The 20795-nt window shown below is 38.1% G+C and overlaps 2 protein-coding genes across 4 annotated transcripts in view; one reads left to right on the forward strand and one right to left on the reverse strand.

Moving 5' to 3' along the window:
• The window catches only part of LOC130574735 (cohesin subunit SA-2-like), a 58308-nt gene extending 53726 nt beyond the window's left edge, over nucleotides 1-4582 (forward strand). The window contains exons 31-34 of one of the 3 annotated variants that reach the window (XM_057368117.1): nucleotides 137-311; nucleotides 1304-1391; nucleotides 2651-2745; nucleotides 2948-4581. In XM_057368117.1, coding sequence (XP_057224100.1) covers nucleotides 137-311; nucleotides 1304-1391; nucleotides 2651-2728 — 341 coding nt within the window. In that variant the 3' untranslated portion in view covers nucleotides 2729-2745; nucleotides 2948-4581. Of the gene's footprint in view, nucleotides 1-136; nucleotides 312-1303; nucleotides 1392-2650; nucleotides 2746-2947 lie in introns of all 3 variants that reach the window. The other 2 variants (XM_057368118.1, XM_057368122.1) reach the window with 2 other exon arrangements.
• A 726-nt stretch (nucleotides 4583-5308) lies between these two features.
• The window catches only part of PPP2R3B (protein phosphatase 2 regulatory subunit B''beta), a 43420-nt gene continuing 27933 nt past the window's right edge, over nucleotides 5309-20795 (reverse strand). The window contains exons 4-14 of the mRNA XM_057368127.1: nucleotides 19827-19930; nucleotides 19177-19279; nucleotides 18353-18427; nucleotides 15008-15094; nucleotides 14429-14585; nucleotides 13067-13115; nucleotides 11736-11825; nucleotides 10878-11053; nucleotides 7939-8057; nucleotides 7748-7854; nucleotides 5309-6498 (exon numbers count right to left, since the gene is read on the reverse strand). Of these exons, the coding sequence (XP_057224110.1) occupies nucleotides 6354-6498; nucleotides 7748-7854; nucleotides 7939-8057; nucleotides 10878-11053; nucleotides 11736-11825; nucleotides 13067-13115; nucleotides 14429-14585; nucleotides 15008-15094; nucleotides 18353-18427; nucleotides 19177-19279; nucleotides 19827-19930 (1212 nt within the window). The 3' untranslated portion in view covers nucleotides 5309-6353. The remainder of the gene's footprint in view (nucleotides 6499-7747; nucleotides 7855-7938; nucleotides 8058-10877; nucleotides 11054-11735; nucleotides 11826-13066; nucleotides 13116-14428; nucleotides 14586-15007; nucleotides 15095-18352; nucleotides 18428-19176; nucleotides 19280-19826; nucleotides 19931-20795) is intronic.

The following is a 20795-nucleotide window of genomic DNA, read 5'->3' on the forward strand; positions in this document are numbered from 1 at the left end:
AATGAATGCTTTACTCCAAATCTCCTTTTGAGCTTGGCCCGATGGTTTCACTTCTGTGGGGAACATATTGGAAATGTCCATCTCAAGACCTCTGAGGGTGAGGCTGAAGAAGGACTGTGTTCACTCTCTGTTGCAGGGTCTTTGCCTGAAACCAGCCAGACCGAAGCAGCAAGCAAAGCCCCAGAAGGGCAGTGTGCTTCCCAGTTTCCCTCTGCACCAGGGAAAAGCAGAAAGAGGCTGAAATCTCGAGAGCTGCGCTTGCAGGAGCATTTGCCATTCCTTTGTCCAGGAGGGCTGCGCAGAAGATACTGGTGAGRGTTTGATGTCTTACAAGCTCCTTCACTTGCTCTGGCATTGACACTTTGGGTCTYTCTATCCTCCTCTGATTCTGTTTTTTGTAATACTTCATGAGCTAAGGGTGTGTTCCCCTCCTGTCTTTCTTATGGGCTGTGTCCCAAGGACAGGTTGGGTTTTTTGTTTCCTTAGTCCAATATCTACATGTGCTGCTTTCTTCTGTCACTGTCACAGGGCTTCTGTGCCTTCTTGGAGTAATACCAAGTGTGCAGAGAGATGGACAAGGAAGGATAAAAGTTCTCTGTCCCACTTCTCGTGTCCAGATTGGAGTGCTGTGGTGTTGGTTATTCTCTGGCTGTTTGCTGCAGGCAGACAGTAACTGTTTTCTGCATCTCTGGAAATGAAAGASGATTCTTGTCTCTGCAGATCTGCTGTTGACTACTGTGTACCTGGTGGCWTTCTTTTAGAGGAGGGTTTGTGTGCAGCTTGCACATGTGGCCCGAGTTAAACTGCACACAGCTTGRATGTAAGAGAGGTATTGCAGAACTGGGGACTCTGGAGTCTACTTTTGAGCAATCAAAGTGCTCAGCTGCAGTATTTTCCTTCAATTCATTTAATTTATTGAGGTGTTAGGTGCCATTTCCTGTATTGCTAAGTTGGAAGGTGAATCACAAATCCTGGGAAGATGCATACTTTTCCAGGTTTTGGGACACTTGTTTAATGGACCTGGTGAATACAAGTAAAATAGAACAAAAATTTATTAAACAAGAAGGTAGCCCCTGTTRAATCAATGTTTTGTTTCAGAACTACTTTATTGAAAATTCCTCAGAGCATAACGTTTTTCATACTGGGAAATTCTGAGCCAGTAACTTTAGGCTGCTTTACATGGATATCAGCAGCAGATCTTACTGCGTGAAATACTCTGCCTTAAGCACATTTGTGCCATGTGCAGCCTCTGAGATTTGTCAAGGCTTTGCTATTTTTTGCTTTGTTTTTTTTTGGTTTCCAGCAAAGAGGAGATCAAGACAGAAGATGTCTCCCTGCAGGGTCCARCAGAAGACACAATTGAAGATATTGATGTTGTTGGTACAGACCAGGTAATTTTGGCTGGTTTGCCAGCTCTGAGGACAGATGTAGTTGAGGTGGGTGAATGTCAGGTCAGAGTCTCCTGGGTGGCCACATAGCAGCAAAGGGGGTTGTTATTTTGTGACCCTTTCTAGGATGAGAAAAGGGGGATTGCCCTCTTCACTTTCCAGCTGCAGCTGTAATTTCCTGCTTCAGCTTGATCTACATTTTTAAGGCAGTACTTATTGTGGCATCTAGACATCCTTGGGTCATTCCTAAGGATTGAATGTCACTTAGGATGCATTAAGAGGAGGATCCCGTTTCCTTTTTTCACATACTGTGAAGTGTCCTGATTAAAGAGCCATTTGCTGCAGTTGCTTCGTGTTACTGACACATTGCAGAGATGGCACTGCTGCATGGCCTGCAGGGAATATCTSCTTCAGAAATGGTGTTTGCATTGTGCTCTTTGGATTGAAAGACTTGGAATGTGTCTGGTCACTGGTCAGCCCAGGGCTGTTGCTGGAGTGTCCCATGTTTCTTGCCCTTTTCCAGTCAATGCGGTTGGGCAGATTAAATTGTCCCYGAACAAGCTGGAAATTTGATGAGAACATTGTGGGCTTGGAGTGGCAACCAGCATAGCCAGAGGCTTTGTCTTGTGGGCAGTGATTGCCTTTGGGATCCAAGTGTGGCAGAGCTGCAGCTGTCCCAGCTCAGCCCTGGACTGGATCCTTGCAGCAGGGAAGCATTTCCAGCCCTTAGGGCCAGTGGAGCACAAGGACTCAAATAGGATGGTGTGCAGCAGGGTCTTGTGGAGTGACTGTACCAGGAAGGGGATAGGGGGGGAAAGAAAGGCCTGGATTTTTCCTGTGCTGCAGCTGATCACAACCTTTCTGCCCCATAACTGTTTGTGTCAGCCACTGCAGGCAGCTGAGCASTTCCTTCAGGTTTTTCTCCTGTATTTGCCCCTGTTCTCTGCACTTCAGAACATAACTCAGTTTTTGGCAGACAGTATCTTTGCAGTGAGTCAGGCAACTTCTTGATTTCCAGTGACTCTGGTTATCTGGGATCTAACAACCATGTTCAGACTTTGCATGGTTTTTGACTATTTAAATGAGTTTTTCCTGTAAAGTTCAGCAATTTTTTTGTGAGTGCGTGAGCTTTTATTTTTAAAGAAGACTAGAAGTTTTAAAAAAAGGGACTTCTACCTTTTCTTCCAGTCATATGCATTTTAAAATGCTTACTGTTTATCCCGTATACAGGATAAAATGCTTACTGTTTATCCCGTATACAGGAAGGAGCTCCTACTGAAGACAGAAGAATTGAAATCCATGGACAAAGGCTGAAGCCATACAGAAAATGCACCACTTGACCATGGTGCCTTTCCTGGTAGTGCCTTTTTTTGGCTTTTTGGGGTATGGAAATGCTTCTTTTGTGGAAGCTCTCGCTCTCTACAAGAACTGCCTCTATGGCTAAGCTGCTGACTGGTTAGCTTCTACACTGTTAACTCAGATTCAGAGATTATATGCTCTTACATGATGTTTGCTTCATAGTAGAAAACTGACTTAATCTCTTTTTTCTTATGATATAGGACAGTTAAGACACTGAGAGGATGAACAGAAGCGAAGCACACAGTTTTTTTTCTGCAAATTCTTTGACAATGGGGTGTGAGGGCATCAATTTAATTGGCAGCAGACATGGATCAAATTGTCTCTGTGCCTGTGGACATCCACCCAGAACCAGTTTGCAGCACTGCAGTTGATTTCTCACCATTGCTGGGTGTTGCCGAGGTGGCTGCTGCAGTTCTAGAATTGGGCATTCTGAGCATCGTTACTCAACCATGCTGATCATTGATGCCTAGGAAACACTCCCAGCTGAAAGATTGGAATCAGGGTATTGACAAACACTGAATCAAAGACGCTGTGAACTCTGTGAGACGAGCTTGTTTGAATCATGGGGCAGTGCTCTGCTGGACACGTTCTGTACTGTTTGAGATGATAACCCACTGGAGATGTTTGTGTTTCCTTGTACCTGATGCTGGGGAGAAAGGAGCCTGGCRCAGCTGTGAGCACTGTGACTGCTGGGTGATGGCAAGTTCCGTAAAACRGAAACCCTGGATCAGTCATCTGACAGTATTTCTAAATTCCACCACTTAGAGAGATGTGGTTAGTGGTCTGTAGGCATCAGGACATGTTCCTGGGAAACTTGTGTCAAGGCTTCGAAGTAACAAGGAAAGAAACAGCAGAGCAGCTGACTACTTTCCTTTGGAAGAACTCTTTGTACACAGTGATCATGTGGTGTTTACTTGGAAAAAGCCTGGAAAGACAATGTAAATAGACTGTAAATATGGCCATTCAAAAGTAGGGGGTTTTGCATTAAAAACTGGCAAATGGTCTTCACTCAAGAGTGTTTCAGTGGCAGTAGGCTGGGGAGTGCTGGCTGCTTTCACTGACCCTTCTCACTGCTCCCTGGAATTGTACATTGCAGTAATCATATCAGCTTTATTTTTTATATATATATATATATTTTGGATTGTAACTGTGTAAAATAAACTACAGAACTATTGCTATCAATTAGTACTGAATGTGCAAGTRCTTACTTCCACACCATGTCTGGAGAAAGAATGGCAGCAACATGTGCTGGCCTTTCCATTTGTTGTGTTATTCCATAGGCTGAGCAGGGAGCTCCCATGAAGATGGAMGTGAAAGCTGTGACTGTTGCCCAGGTATTGGGAACACTGAAGTGGCCAGTGAACCCCTGACGTTTCCTTTTGCATAGCTGGGTGTGCACACTGACACAAGGGGTGAGGTACCACTCCCCACATAACGCAGTTCAAAGTCCCCTATGATTCAGTAATACCCATACCTGGGCTGGGGTACTGATGCTTCCCTCTAGAAGGAAGGGTACTGGGGTATTGATAATTCCCTCTACTGTGCTTCCCACAAATCCATCTAGATTTGGATCTAGRCCCAAGCACTCATGAGGTAGGCAGAATACGGCTTTACTAAGAAAAGTTATACCTGGAACCACATCAAGCACATGGATGCTTTAATTTGTGTAAACAGTGGGCTGGGGATGGGAGTTACCCTGCCAGGGGCAAGGTCCAGTAATCCTTAGAAGTCAAGTGTTTTAAGAAAAAGGACTTCTACAATAGCAGCAGGATGTGTTCCACTTAGGAAAGAAGGGACTTGGTATAATAGAGAGTAGGATTTAACAGGCACTTCATTGAACACAAAGTGGTGACAACTACAGGCTCTGCAGAAGAGATCAACCCTGCACCATAGTGCAGTGTGACAGAGATATGTCACTGCATGCTGGGAAAGCATGTGGCTGTTCACTGCCCAGKTACAAGCCCCCTTTTCAAAAGGGTTTCAGATAGGAAAAAGCAGCAGGTAGGAAAAAGCATCTCCTGAGCTGCAACAGATGTTCAGGATCACCTTCTAGAAAGGCAGTTGGCCATCCTTTCCCTTAGGGAACGGAGCTTAACGGAAATACTCTGTGGATCTATACTGTTTAGAAGCCCCCAACCATGGGCAGGTAGTGAAAGGTATCCAGCCAACACTAGAGAAATCTGACATTTAAACTGAAATAATCAACCCACTTATCTTTTTTTTTTTTTTAAAGCCTTTGAATGGTATTAAAATAACTTGAGTTTTTCCCAGTAAGGTTTACCAGCAATACAGCAACAAGCTGCATTACGTGATACACAGGTGTGTAGGGTTGTGCAAGAGCTGGTGTGATGGGAGATTCCTCCCAGCTGCTCAGCAATACTCTCTTTTGGATGAAGAAAAACCTGCTAGAGGCTGATTGCTTTAAATATGCAGCTTCTTGTAATCACCCATCCAGACCCCAGACCTGTGTAACCCGTTCTATGGTGAATGGTTCTTTAACAGTAAGACATGAATTGTGTGCAGTATGTAACGATTAGAAATGTTAAATTACATGTATGAAAATCTTTATTTGAAAATACAAACATGTTTTTTAAACATTTTAAAAGATCTACACAGCAACCAAAAAAATAACTTACATCTTTTTGTACAATTTTTTCCCAACAAAACCTGGTTAACAGTTAAGAGTGAGGCAACAATTTCAAGCTGCTGTGACACTGATGAATATCCATGGAATGTGTCAATAGCAAACAAGCAAAGGGGAGGACAGACAAAAGCACTGAATGCCCGCAACAAATTAGTGCACATCACTGATCAAGTAACATTTATACAAAGGATTAAAAAAAAAAAAATTGGTTCCTCCTACATGAATTAACACACCCATTTTGGATCAAGTATTAACACTCAAATAGACTTCATTGTTAAATAATCTTTTTATGATTAACATCAATGAAAAGACTGGAGTTTAAAAGGGCACACAAAATTAAAGTTGGGGCAAACAAGGACTACACAGAGAAGAAAAGCAACTTGTCTTGGGTGTTCACTTTCCTTGTATTCTACTAATATGCACAGCTTGTCAAACAGAAATCTGCTTGTAAATGAGTGCTGAACTGTGCACTCATTGTCATGTCTCTTCCTTGCCAAGGCACAGGACCTAAAATAGGGCTGTCTATGAACATGAGCGCATTGCAGGTATAAATTGTCTCCTTACCTCCCATACCAGGACAGAAATACCTGTTCACAGGTGAGATGGAGATGGTCAGTGCACCACACATCAACTTCAAGAGAATTATACAGTTCTCTTAAAAACAGTAGATTACTTTTCTCTTAAGTCAAATATTGTTATTCTTCCAAAAAGGAATTATGCAACATCTGTAAATAAATATTTTRATCTATTTTACAAACTATAAACTATTGAATAAATACAAAAATTGCATCATTCCATATAAATGCACTTCTTTTACTTAAAAGGTAGTGTAGTGATTAAATATTTTTAGCACAAAACTAAGCTGACTTCCTGGAAACAAACCCCAGTGAAATGTATCAGTGTGTAGCAGACCTGCTGCAGACTGTCCCATCTCTTCTGCAAGTGCTGACCATAAATAACCCCTACTCAAAATCCTCATCATAGTCATATTCATCCAAGTCTACATCAGCCAGATGGGAAGGCATTTCAAAAAATGGTCTTTTCTCCATTTGATACTTTAGAACACTGGCCTTCTGATGGTCTACAGGATTCAGTTCTGCTTCGTACCTAGGAAAAAAATTAAAATTTAAGGATCTAATTATGCCAGGGAGAGCCTAAATGTTGGAACACTAACAAAGCACCGCAGGAAGAACATACTTTCCAATATTTTGTATTTATAATAAAGGAACATAACCATAACAGCRCCAGGGTTCTGTAATAATTCCCTGAATTGAAGACAGCTTACTCTCCCTCACATGATGAACTTTCCACTGTGATATGCAGCTCTACTGAAAGGATTCAAAGCACACACTGACACACAGCTTCAGTCAACTGCTCATAGACTAGAAATGGACAAATGCAAAACCTTAAGTATTTGCCAGAAACACCTCAAATTCTTTTCAAGAAAGCTGAAATGAGGCTCAGTTAGGAAGAATGAAATACAGCTGCAGTAGACAGGACAAAAGAGAAGGAATACTGGATTGAGAGTCTGGATTCCATGAGTGCTGGGAAGCAATAGCAACCATACTTTTAAGCAGATGCTGGAAAGCAAAAGCCAGCTGTTAATCCAGAAATTATTGACAACCACCTGCTGCTGATGCAGATGAATAGATGGATAATGAAATGTTYAGCTAAATGTTTAACTAAACCTTCAGTGAAGGTTTGTATTTAAAAAAGGTTAGCTTCAACACTTCAGGTTGGATCAATCTGTAATTCATAGTTTTTAAAAAACCACAAAGTCTCTGTCAAGATTTATGGTGGCAGATCAAAGAACTGACCACTTCCCGGGTTAGGGTGACTCGGGTTCATGCATGTCTTCCCAACCAGTACTGAACCTCATCTCACCATAAGACTTTTTTCCATCTACTTAACAGGACTGTGCAGAGAATGAGATTTAGATACTGCAGTATCTGTTCTTTAGAACTGCTTTATAAAGGTGTTACATGCTGATTAGAATTGTTCTTTCAGAGACAGACATAGGGCAAAGAACAGTTAGATACTAAGAATCCACTGTGAACTAAAAATAGAGCTGCACCTTGGGTTTCTCCCATGAGTTCACCACTGATTTAAACAGAAAACAAGTCACCTGACGGTTTAATTCGGCAAGCTACACATTTAAAAACAAGGGTTTGTAAAAAGAGATAAATATTCTAGAATAAGAGTTTTGGCTCACACAAATGTACTTGGTAGTCTCATACACCATTAATTACATATTTTAGAGAAGGATTTGTTTTTTCTTTTCTAAATGAATGATAGTGGTGGTGAAGCTCCACTTAAATAGAGAGGATTCATATCAACCCTCCTCCTACATCCTTACCCATCATTCCACTGGTCACTTGCTGCCTCTTCTGCTACCAGGATATCGTACTCTTCAGCAGCGTATTTCTCCCAGTCAGARACCTCTTGACTGTCACCTTCACCATCCTAAACAATCACATTGCATGTTAAACAAAGAAGTATTAACTGCTAAGCATGTAGCTATAAAGACTTTTAAAGCTTCATACTCACCCGCAACATAGAAAACTGATCCTTCTGTTCATGGTCAAGGTATTTTTCAATGTTGAAAAAGGTATCAAAGAACACATTTGTCAACTTGCATCGCTTTAAATCATGCAGAGTAATTTTTCCTGTGAAGGAGATTATGAGATAATTAGAGATAAAATAATTAGAGCTGAAGTTATCTTTCTCCAAAGTGGAGGAATCAAAGGGTACATTATCATTACTCAATCATCACTGCTCAAGAACATTTGTCACTGATGCTCAATACAGTGGGAGAGATGCACACCTCGAGATGTGCCCTTCGAAGTGTACAAAACTTTTAAATGTTTCAGACTTTCTTCCTTGCTGTGGCTGCCATCCTACAGTCAGTCAGTATGTTGGAGTGAGATGMAGTCTACCTCCCTTAGCTATTAAACATAATTTAAGGTATCAGTTTAAGCTTTCTCAACAGGGAGAAGTCTCCAGTGAGTTAGCCAAGGAGTGCTTGGGTAGCAGGTAGGAATCTCCTATGGCAGCAGCCCTCTCTTCCCTGACTTGACCAGAAAAATGTATGACAGAGATGACAGTGTGTGACTAYGCTTCATACAGATGAATTTTTCATAGAGTCAAGATTGCCACACTTGTCCAGTCTGATCAATATTTACTGCTTGGGAGGAAARCTAAATGCTCAGAGGTGTTTTGTTTGATTTTTATAGTGTGATACTTTAAAGACTCGAATCAATGGATGTGTTAAGCATTAGAAGCATATGTCAGGTTGCTCAGAAATGTTACCCTATTTCAAAGCTGAATATTAACGCTTCTGGAGAAAGGCTAAAAATATAAGATACACAAGGGAAGACAGATGACTATCCTTAAAACTCCCTTTTATTGATTCACCTGGAATCYAGATAATCTCCCATTGTTAATTAAGAAGGAGCTAACTGAAGATGTTATGGAAGAGTTCAATAARAGCCAGACTTGGAACAATATTTCCTCAGCATACTGTCCCAGCCTCTAACAAAGTGTWACTCAAGGGTATCACAGGGAAGCAAAATTCAAATCCCATTTGTACCTGGTTGCCACATTTGCATCTGTCATGAAGGGCCCCAGTGTGTTCTGCCTGGCTCATAGCTGGTGCTCCAGAACATCACAAATCCCCYGTGGCACCTGTGCTGTATCTGTCAGACCCACACAGATGTCTGATGCACTGCACCATCTCAAGTGGCAGCCACTCTCCACAACCAAGCAAATGATTTGAATCCCAGTTACATAAGCTCCCAGTTTGACTCCTATATTTGGTTCATTGATTTGCTCTCTGGTTTCCATTTATTGCAATGGGAACTTAGACACGTAACGCTCATGCAGATGCCTGCCACTGCCTCARACCCCAACAAAACTAGAGTGAAATTTAAGTAATTAATTCAGGTCTCCAGAAATTAAAGTTTGCATTTTTGTACACAGAGCATTCTATAGAAGCTGTACTGCAGTTTCGCTATAACTTTATGGAAGTATCTTCTCTTGTTTCCAATCTACAAAGTGAAACATTACATAAAAGTAATTTTATGCTGCTAGTTTTTTGTATTATAAAAAAAAAGGATTCTTTTCTTAATCCACCTTTTAAATATCACACAGTTTTTATTAAAAAAAAAAAAAAAAATCAAACCTTCACAATTGGCTTTCAGTTTCGTTACCCTAAATAACTCATCTTGRTTGTGTTTGATAGCCTATCATCCTCATGACACAGACGAGATACGTCAATCTTAATTTCATTTGAAATGCAGAACAGAAACATTATTGGCTATTGGAAATGTCTGCCTTTYAGAATCATGACATACAAGACTGGAAGAAAACTACTGAGCTCAGGAAGAGACTGTGAGCAACACATATAACTCAAATGTAATTCTCAGAACTTGCCTCACTTCATTTTAAATGCCCCCCAGTCCCCATGCATTATACAATGCTGGTCTAAGACTTCATTCCACTGATATCAGGGATTGAGCTTTCAGATGAATCACACTTAATATTCCTTTTTAATTTACAATTTTTATCTGCCTTTAGAGAGGTGTTTTCACCTAGTAAATCCATTTTAACTTGGTTTAAATAAGAATATCAAGCTTTAATAAGTTGATATTGCTTTGAGTCATTTTTTAAGTTGAGTCAACTTTTTTTAAGTTGACATTGCTTTGAGTCATTTCAATTCTCTCAGTACGCAAAAAAAAACCCCTCAATAAATGACAACTGTCTTATCAAAAAAAAATTAAGTTTCTTGTAATTTAAATATTCTTAATATTAGAAAGAAAGTGGGCAATAAGCAAGACTTACTAACTTGTTGTCTAASCATAATTGTATGGAACATCATGCTCACTTCTTAAGTTTTTTTTCAGGTGTAAAATGTAAACTGAAGTTTCATCAGCTAAAGATGATACAATGTCAAATGCAGGAGAATAGAATGCAGRTCTGTGAAGGTTCAAATGGATGTAAAAAATAGCCAAAAACACAGAACAGKTTATTATTCTGGTAATTTTAAGCCCCTTGTCATGAATTTCCTAAGGGCAGCTTAGGCTTATAAATCAATTCTTGTCTCAGAGACAAACACTGTTTAGAAGCTGTTYCCTCCAGAGAAACTCCATCAAATGAGCACTGGGACAGGTGAGAGACGAGTGACCCATCAAGAGCTTTTCCTGAGAGCCTCACCTCAACTCCAGTGATAAGATTTCACTTAAGACTAAATGTGGCTACAAGCACAAAATAAAAGCTGTCAAGGAATTTTAAGGCAGCATATTAAGTTTTAGTATGGAAAGAATGCCTGCCTGCTGCTAGAAGTCTGATTGATTAATGAGCTTCAATAGACTTCAGTGAAAAAACAACCTCAAGGCATTTTATTTGTATGACCGAGTGAGTGCTCTTAAGGCTGCACTAACTCCTAAATCAGAAAAACAGAAGTTACAGATGGAAAAGGATTRTATTACCTTCATGTTGTGGCTTTACAAGATCCAGCATCTGGCACAGACAGTCTTCAAATGGCAGAGGTTCTATGCCCATGTTATCTAATTTYTGGCATTGTTCTTCATAAAAATATTCCAATTCATACATAGACAAAACGCCATCCCCATCAAGATCCATGCAGCGGAACCAGTATTCAATGCTGAAATTCAGTCATKAATAGCAGAGACAAACTTACTACACAATTTCAAGAACTCCTGTTGCCTGTTTTAAAGGCAAAACTAGACTTCAGATTACATTCCACTAATCCACAGAAAGTCATTAAACACCACTGACTGTAGTAAGAGTTGCTGGTATTTGCTATGCCTTCCATTATTGCATTTGAAAACACATTTGTTAATGGTGTGAAGGAGAAGACTAAAACACGTGGTTTTACACAAAAAATCAAGGGAGACAATGAAAAATTGAATTGTATATGAAAACTTCAGTATTTTGGATTTGTTTTCCAATTGAACAAGCTAGTGACATGTCACATAAYAGGTTTCTTATCAGTACCATACAGATAATAGTAGCTGCACAGCTTCCCAAAGTCACTGGCATCATGAAACAACTGCAATGTCCTTAATGTATGACCCCTGTTCATAAACAGGCCATACAAAACTCATGAAACAGTAACATTGAATTAGCCTCTTGAAAGACATTGTAAAGCAACAGCAACAGGAGGTACTGATAAATAAARATAATGCAAAGAACTGGGCCAGTTTTCCATTCATGTTTTTATAGTTTAGCTTCTTCCATTAGAGTTGTAGCTGTTCATCAGTGGTCCCCATTCAAGGACTGGAAAAACAAAGTCTTTGTTTCTGTAAAAAAAAATGCATTCTCACCTAGTTGGTGTTTTCTTGTCCTCTTCAGATATCAAAAACCAGACAAAATCAGCATAGCTAATCTTCCCATCTTTTTGTGCTTTTCTACCTCTTGAAAGCCAGGGAGGAAAAAGATAGAAAATTTATTTTAGAAAACCCAGCTTTTACTAACCAAAATTAAGKATTGTTTTCCTTGTTGCTATAAACTATTTACTCCTAAACCATGCAGTGTTCATAAGGTGACTTGTCACAGACTTGATTGATCATTCAGGATAAGGAGCTTGTGTGCTCTATTTCTAATTCAATGGTGAAGAGGAAGGGGCAGCTGGAGAGGCAGGTAGCACCCTGTCCAGGACTTAGAGCTTTTCTGCCTGGGCAGCAATGCCACTGCTTAATTGCTAACAGAAGAGTCATCTCAATTAATTTTTGATGATGATATATTATATACAAGTATATTTGGTTTTTAGAATTTCTATTCAGGTAGAAGTGATGCGAACTTAAAAGCTTTACAGAGCTCCGCTAGCTAAAAGTTTTTGAATGAAAATATGAAGATAAAAATGAAATAAAAATATCCAGGAAGGAAGTGTCCATAGCAAGAACATAATTGTCTGTTTCTACTCTAATACCACAACAACTAAGTAAGTTCCACCTAGTCAACCTGTCTAGTAAAAAGTCAGGTAAGGTGGTTCCTAGACATATTACATTTCACTCATAAAACACTTTTTTTGCTGTTTAATCTTTAAAGTGTCTGGGAGTAAGGAGCAAGCTCTAGACATGTGCCTGCTRAGTGTCAGGCAGCATTTTACTCATTTCAGCTTTTATTTCTGTTTATCAGTTGCTTTCTAGCTCAGGTACTGTGCCAGCAAAACATTTAAAAAATGAATACAATGCCATAAATACACAAGAGGAAGTCATTCCAAAGGGGAGAAATGAAGAATGACTGTCAAAAAAGTAAATTAACTCAACTGSAGGCACTTTTGTAAATTTATTGATGCAATAAGCATTGATTTTACAATTAGTMCTTAAAAGCTCCGTTCTCCTTGAACATTTTACAGGTTTGAGGGATGGAAAAAGAATGATGCTAACATTTCTTYCTTCCTTATTCCCAGTCCTGCTAAGTCATACAATATCCAGTGGCCAGTGTTCATTTGGGTAAAGAAAGAAGAGTGAAACACTTGAACTGTGCCAAAGGTTCCAAGACCACTCTAGTACTCCCAGAGTTTAAACTACAATACTAAATTCKGAAATGCACTGCTCCTTTATGAGAGGAAGCCATTTTTTTCCCTGGGAATATAATACAATTTAGCAAACAAAAATACAATTGGACTTAGATCAGCATACAAAATCAGTACCTTGTTACTGCTCCTGAGAAGACACGCTCTATCATCCTATTTGAAATTGCTGTGAAGAAAGATTTAAAACAGTGTCAACTCTATGCAAGTTATTTTTGCTTTGAATTGTCTGATTGAAGAGTTTACTGGAACTCTTACATATACAGATCAGTGAGAAAGATCAAGTGTAGTGCTCATTAAYCCCTTTGAGTCCTTTTAGAGGACTTTACACACTCCGCTTAACACAGTCTCCAAAGCAAAGCTGCAACTACCCAGCTCTGAATTCAAACTTAACACAGAAATAGTARTGTAATGAAAATAATAAAATTGGCTGATTAATAAAACAGCATTACCCAGCTTTTGACAAATCATGTTTTCCAGTGCCATTAAGTTTTGCATGACCTTGGCAAAGAGCCAAAATAGAATTGGCACGATCATACATAATAAACATGCCTTACTGATTCTGACAGGGGTCTATTTTTGACATGGTTTTGACCCATGCTTCTATTTTGAAACCATTTCAGGGATTTTAGAGACATGTCTTAACTGAGCACAACCTCTGTGAAGGATATCCAATTTATCCTTAAGAATTGGCAAAATTAAATTGCAGGTGGCATTGTATTAGTTGTGCTTTCTTTCTAAAATGTACTAACTCAGCAGAGCAGCCACTCAAATGAAAGCAGTTTTCCTTTGTCATTTCATCACTGAAACTTTACTAGAGCAATTTTCAGAGGCAATCAGAATTGTGTTTATTCTTTTTAACGTGGGATAATCCAATAATCACTTTGTGCTTAAGTAAGCTTTTCCTGAAAGGAACACTATTGAAATGGGCACAAGGCATCTAAGTTCCATAAAAGCTATGAGAACATTTAAAACAGGAACAAGTGTGCRAGACTACAGAATCACAGTCATTTGCATATTATATTTGCATAAAATGTAAACCTGCTAACTAGTCCTAAATAGTATTAAACCAAAATATACTGAGCTAGCAAAACTTTAAAATAAGCCAAGTACCTAAAGGTATGTTTGCCTTTTCTCTTTCCATACCTTGCCATAAAAGTAATGCCACATCAACAATATCAGTGAAATGGTTTGTGTCCAAGATAATAACCCAAAACATTTATAATATACCAACCCTTAAGTGACATTTCCTCTAYTTCTTTGCCAAGAACAGAATTCAAATTCAGAATTTTCCTCAAATGTGGTATTCGCAGGTGTAAAGTAGTATCACAGATAGCTTGGTACCTGCTTTAGTTCACCGAGTCAGCAGGATCAGCTACACCAACAGACTCATGAAACTGGCCTTGGCATTAAACCACTTCCTCAGCTGAAAGTTTACAGGTCATTTAATACATGTAAACAAAGGTGCTTCATTTGTCATACCATGATCATTATGTCGGGCTAAATCCTTCCGATTAATATAGAGGTCATGGTCTGCATCCAGCTCCCAAAATTTGCAATAGATAACATAAAAATGTTCATATGAGAAGTACTCTGTCAGCTGGTTAATATCAGCTTCCTCTTCCAATAAGGCCACATTCTATTATCAGAAGGATAAACAGAACACATTGAGGAGTTTATAAGACATTTGTTGAATGATCTGAYTTCTCACAACCAAGTTAATATCTAATGTTATTTCAGTGGAACAATTTTTGTTTTCTGGGACAACACACACCAAACAGCATGACAGCAAAACTGAACACACAGGTAGAAAATTAATGCATTCACAGAAGAATGAGTAGATCAGCCCAACTTCTGCCAAACACATTTGCATGTATACAGCTCCAGATTTTAAAAAATTGTATTCAAACATATTCTAATATATGAGAATTAATGCAATTGGGTCTTCATTACTTTTTGGGAAAGGAAGAAATGTTATTTATRTTATTCCCCTAAGCATTTAGTAAATGCAGTTTTGAAACCTTTAGAAATATGTATTGCAAAATTTTAGATATTATGTACCTGCAAAAAGTTGCTTTTCCTGAGCTCATTACAAGTTATTTTCCCAGACCAGGACCTATTTACTGTATAAAATATTCTCTGTATGACCTGCAAGAAAGAGAAAAGAAACCTTAGCTATGGTAATTAAATACCCATCCAAATATTTGTCAAAGATGTCTTAGTACAGCTGCATTAGAGAGCTCCATCTTTCCCCTATTTCTATTCTTCTCATTAGTTAGAACTTCTCTTGTGCTGCATTATCCATTATCAAAACCATTTCTAAATCTACACCTAAACTCAYCTAGGTAAGTTTTATTTCAATGCTGCAGTACCCTTATATCACTCAGTAGTGTTGGACAATACTCATATGCTACCCAAAACATGTATATTGGCAATTTCATAACCTCAGTCTTCAGATCTCCAGGATATCATCTAATAAACCTATTAACGTATCTTATTACTTCAGATTTAAAGACCTGCATTTGTTATATGACTGTTTTACTTCATGAATTAATTTACAGAAATAGAATTGGGACTGTTTGAGGATCAGAGCACAGCAGATGTTGCCACTTCTAAAGTCCACATACACAACAAATCAACATCTGACAGAACTACTTCCTGCAGGTGCAGAGAGAATGTTTTTCCACATTTCACTTTATTTTGTTTGAAGTTCCTTGGAAAAAAAACCCTGCTAATAGCATTAAAAGTAGTACATGAATATTTTCCAAGTGAAGAACAACAAACAAAAACGTATGCAAGAAAGATGACTAGTTCTTGTGCAATGACTGACACTGGAACCAGAAACAAACGCATCCAGTTGAGTACTCAATGCTTTTGTTTAAATAAATTTTACATATTCATCAGCTCAATGATCTTATAGGTCTTTTCCAGATGAATGGTTCTATGGCTATTTTGGACAACTCATGTATTCAGTGTAATTTTCTTGGGTTTACTTTACAAATGTAAGATTTAGGTAGCAGAAAAAAYATATTCTAACTGAATTCAGTATTCACCTTAATTAGTTTGACTTAAATCAACCAGTCAACATTTCAAGTCAGTCATTCACCACCAAACAAAGAAACAAAGAAGACAAAAAACCTAAACATTTTACGAACTATAACTGCTCAACTGGTGATTGACTATACCTGCTAACTGGCAACACTCAATACTGCATGTGCAGTGTTATATTTGCAACAGAGCAGTTACTGACCAACATCCCCATCCCTTTAGGAACCCCTTTGCTGCAATTAAAATGCCCTCCCACCTACAGACTAAGTTTTTATCACTTCAGAATTTACTTGCAGTAAATCAGTGGTTTAACCTAACCAATCATTTTTAAATCACAAATAGAAGAGGAATGTATTGATGAAGCATGGAAAGAAAGTTTAAACTTGTAGAGCAGGAAGCTCCTCAGTTCTTACTTTGAACAAGAACAGCTGGCTCAATGRCTCCAGACAGAAGAATAGATTATTCTACTTCTGAAACTTAATTAACTTAATTCTAATTGTGAGTTTAGGGAAGGCCCATTTTTGGCTTATACAACAAAGCGCTTTTTTTCTAGAAAGGTTTTTGCCTTAGCTTTGCAACTTAATCCATCTGCATGTCATTATCTCATCTGTTACACATTTAACTGGTCTAAAAATAAAAACAAAATTGAATGTGTGGTAAAGACAACTGGGAACAGATTTAAACTGTTTTCTAAAGTCAACTGAGGCAGAGCATAAGCAAATTGTCAGAGAATTGCCTTTACTGTGCTATACAGTGTTTGGTCAGAAGGAAGAAAAAATGGTGCAATACAGAGACCACAATTTCAAGAACTCATAGCTCAGATATGCACCTAACATCCTGGCAGAATAAATGCAATATCTCATTTGTCACAGCAAACAGTTTTAACTTATTTCAGCTCCATCTTGGCCAMATGTAACTAACCTGACCACCAGACTGACCAACAAACCTATACCATATCTAAGCAGATAGAACAGATTGCTTCCATGGCTTACAAAACACGTGCTGAAGAGATATATGCAATCCATGTGCATATATACATACACATATGTATGCATACACAAAAACCCAGCAGAATGGATTGTTTGGTTTGCAACTGAAACTATCCTTTAGATAAAACTTCATGCAGCAAGGTTAAATTAATTGCATACAGGTATGAAATGCCTTATTTCATCATAAGTAAAACAATCTATAATCATCATTAATAACTTGCCTGACAGAATTTTAGACTAAATTTTSTTAATAAAATACTTCCAGCACTAATTTATTCAATATTGCTAGAATCAGACCTATTCAAATAAGCTCTTCCTCCAAAGAAAAGTAACTGGAAATAGCAGGACCTTTTCTTTCCTACTGTTCTTCAGGACAGGCAGCAAGCTTTCACAATTTTAACCAGAATAGGCTTTGATAAAACCCAAAATCCATTAAGAAACAAAACTACTCACAGGCAGAACAATTCCTTCAATCACAACTGACAAGAAAGTCCTGTGAGCTCAGGTAATCATTATAAAAGAAGCAAAACCTAATGCAGCAGGACATACTTGATAGGCCAGCAAGTCTCTGTAAGAMGGATATAATGAACAAAACCCAAATGCTCTCAAAAAAAATCTTCCACAATTTCAACCTGGGTCAAAGTATCAGAGGGATAAAAGATGATCAACTCTGCATGTTTTTTTGTTGGAGAATACTCATTAAGCTAGTTTTCACATGCACAAAGTGAACTGAATGTCATTATAAAGAATTTTAATCTTTTGAGACTTCAGTGGAATCGACTGTCTAGTCTACAGTTGAGAAAATTTAATGTCACTGATTTTTCCCTTGGGTACAGAACAAATGCTTCAGTCACATAACCCTGGGAAGACAGAAATGAAACTTTTCTTGTAAAAAATCTTCCTTGGAAGAAAAGTCCCCGGAGAGGAAAGTGGCAAGCAGCTTCAATATTATCATTATTTCACTTAATACTGAACATAATCATATTAATATAGATGTTTCATTCAAGATTTCATTTAATTAATCTCAGACTAAGGTCAGGATTCTAATGAGTACAGTCTACAGCCACTATCAAGTGTTTAAGATAACAGCCTGCTCTTCATTTAAGGTTCATTAACTTATCCAACACTATTACAATTCACTGCTTCTCCTACTAGTATTAGATTCAGCAACTCCTTACAAATGTTAAGAAAAACTATCATGCTTTAAAAAGACTTTTTCTCCACAAGGTTTCTAGTTATGTAGAAATGAAGACTGACAACCTMTTCTAACTCTACTCTTCCCAAGGGACAAAGATGCTTAGACATATATCTTAATTTTCATTTTCTTAGTTAACCAAAAAAATAGCTTTTCCAGATACAAATCACTTACTGTTGTAATATACCGAGAATGAAATTCAGATGCTTCTTTCAAAAATGAAAGGCCTGGATGACTATTCACCACATCCTACAAAAAAAGGTATAACAATATCCCAGAGAGTATTCATTAGTGACCAYTTAAAATAATTAGCACAGAATAGCACACCTGCTTCCTTAACCAAAACAGTTCCAATTAACTACTACAATCATTAATGATAACTTAGTTTTCATCAGGGCTTCCCATAAATAACACTACAAACTTATTTAAAAATAAAATTATATTTTAAATCAGATAAACAGAAGCTTTCATATATTTTAGGAATACCATAGGATTTTTTTCCTATATTTTAGATAGGCTAAGGATTTTGAACACTGTTGATTGCTGTAACTTGTAGTTCTGTGGCTGACTACGATTCAGTAAAGTCAATTAAGGATTTATTCAGTCATTTCTAAACGTGGTGTTTGCTGCTCTTTCAACAAAACTTTACTTGGTTTTGAATTTATGTCACTTTTCCTTTGSCCTCCAAAGGCCTATTCTTACTTAAACAGCTTTAGCTGCCTTCTGAAACATAAAAGATTCCAATACATGTACTTTTCCTGCAATTGATTTTAAACCTTACCATAGCTMTTAAAAAAGACATCATCTTATACATAATGATTAACTGTAAAACAAGTCACTCACTAGCATCTCAGTGGATCAGGCAAAGTGAGCTGCATTAAATATGACAATAAACTTTAATGATGGCAATGAAAAAGTATGCTTAGTTCAAAATACTCAGGGCTTTGCCTGTTCATAATTTTGTTGTGTTCACAGAACTAGTTTCAGTTGCAATTTACTTGTAAAAAAGGAATGAAGTCTTCTTGAACCAAGTAGTTACACCCAGGATTCATCAGAAGGTGAACAAACTTCGCAGCCTCATCATAGCAGGTCTGAAGTATTCTGAAATGTAAGTATTTCCATTTAATATTCTACACAGAAAATTGCTCATGCTACCTCATGCAGGCATCCTAGAGCAAGGCCTATGAAACAACATTYATTCAAAAGTGAATTACAAATGTCAAAYCATGCTCCAAGTGAACTTATCAAAGCAGTACTCTCTCTTACATTCATGTTAAAGGAGGTGGGTACACCATGTAATTGATTACATGAAAGGACGTTTTAAAGTTTGCACTAGAGGAGAACTAGAAATAAAAAGCATTTTTTTCCAGAACCGGCATCTACAAGTTAGGGCCATGGTTTTCACTTTTCTCATGAACAGTCAGTAATTTACCAAACATTTTAAAATCCATAAACCCTGTAAATGAAGATTTATGTTAAAATATTAAAGTATTATTAATTACATTTTCCCATGTACAAGTTCGCTGACAATGGYTGATTATGGGAAAATGTTTTATTCCCCTTTAGAGACAGGATCGCATTCAGAGCTTAAAATATCACATTTCAATAAAAAAAATGCAGTACTTCTAAAAAAATGTAATCTACTTACTTCCGCCACATTGCAACAAATTTATGAACTGACACATAKCCTGTTCGTTCACCTCCAGCACAATAAAACAAAGGGCCTTTCCAGTAAAGTGGGCATTCACAAGCCTATAATTAAAGAATACATCATCAGTTTATTGATTGCTTATCTGAGGGCTACTCTTTTATTTAYAGATCCTTCAAAAATTACAAGTGTTAAAAAGTAAGCAGAGAGAGATTTTTTTAAAAACTGTGAAACTAGCTTCACCTTCTGAAATAATTCATTTTAAGCAACTACTTTAGGCTGAAATCCAAAASTGGAGAGCAAAACACAGGGCAACTTGTAGCATTCCGAATAAATTAATGCAGTCAGTCACATGTCTGTCTGTCTATGCTTCAAGCAGCTGAAAAGAGTCCATCTTAAGCTCCACTCAAAAGCTGGATATTTTTAAACTAAGCTCAGCACTTACGACTTTCTGAACTGCAGCAAACTGACATTGGTCTGGCTCAGAGGATGGCTCAACTCCTCTGCATCCTTGTATACACATGGCACGTGCTATATCCAATTTTAAGTAGCAGGTCAGCCTGCCCTGAGCASCAGTATCTTGCTTTAGGGTGCTCAACAGTCACAGGTTCCCAACTCCAATGCTCCCACAAACATCTAAAGTGCTGCATCGGTGCCTGCTCCAAGCTTCTGCAGTCATAACATCCAAGTGCCCTACTCGCCTAAACAGTGACTGCAGCTGGGAGCACTCAGACATGCTGGCATCTCCAAGAACCTCCAACAAGACTCTGAATATTGYAAGATGTGTAAGGTCACTGGAGYAAAAGCATAATTACTTCTTAGGCAATAGTTTAACTAGTACTTSTAACAAATAAAAAARTGAGTTTGATAAATATTGTCCTYAGACAGAGAGGCTTTGCATTATTCTTCAGGGAGGGGCCTTTCATCACTGAATTGCAGGTAACTAGACCCTTTCACCTTCCTTGATGA

The sequence above is a fragment of the Malurus melanocephalus genome, unplaced genomic scaffold (genome assembly GCF_030028575.1).
Source record: "Malurus melanocephalus ecotype Western Australia unplaced genomic scaffold, MMel_1.1 scaffold_88, whole genome shotgun sequence".
Classification (NCBI taxonomy): domain Eukaryota; kingdom Metazoa; phylum Chordata; class Aves; order Passeriformes; family Maluridae; genus Malurus; species Malurus melanocephalus.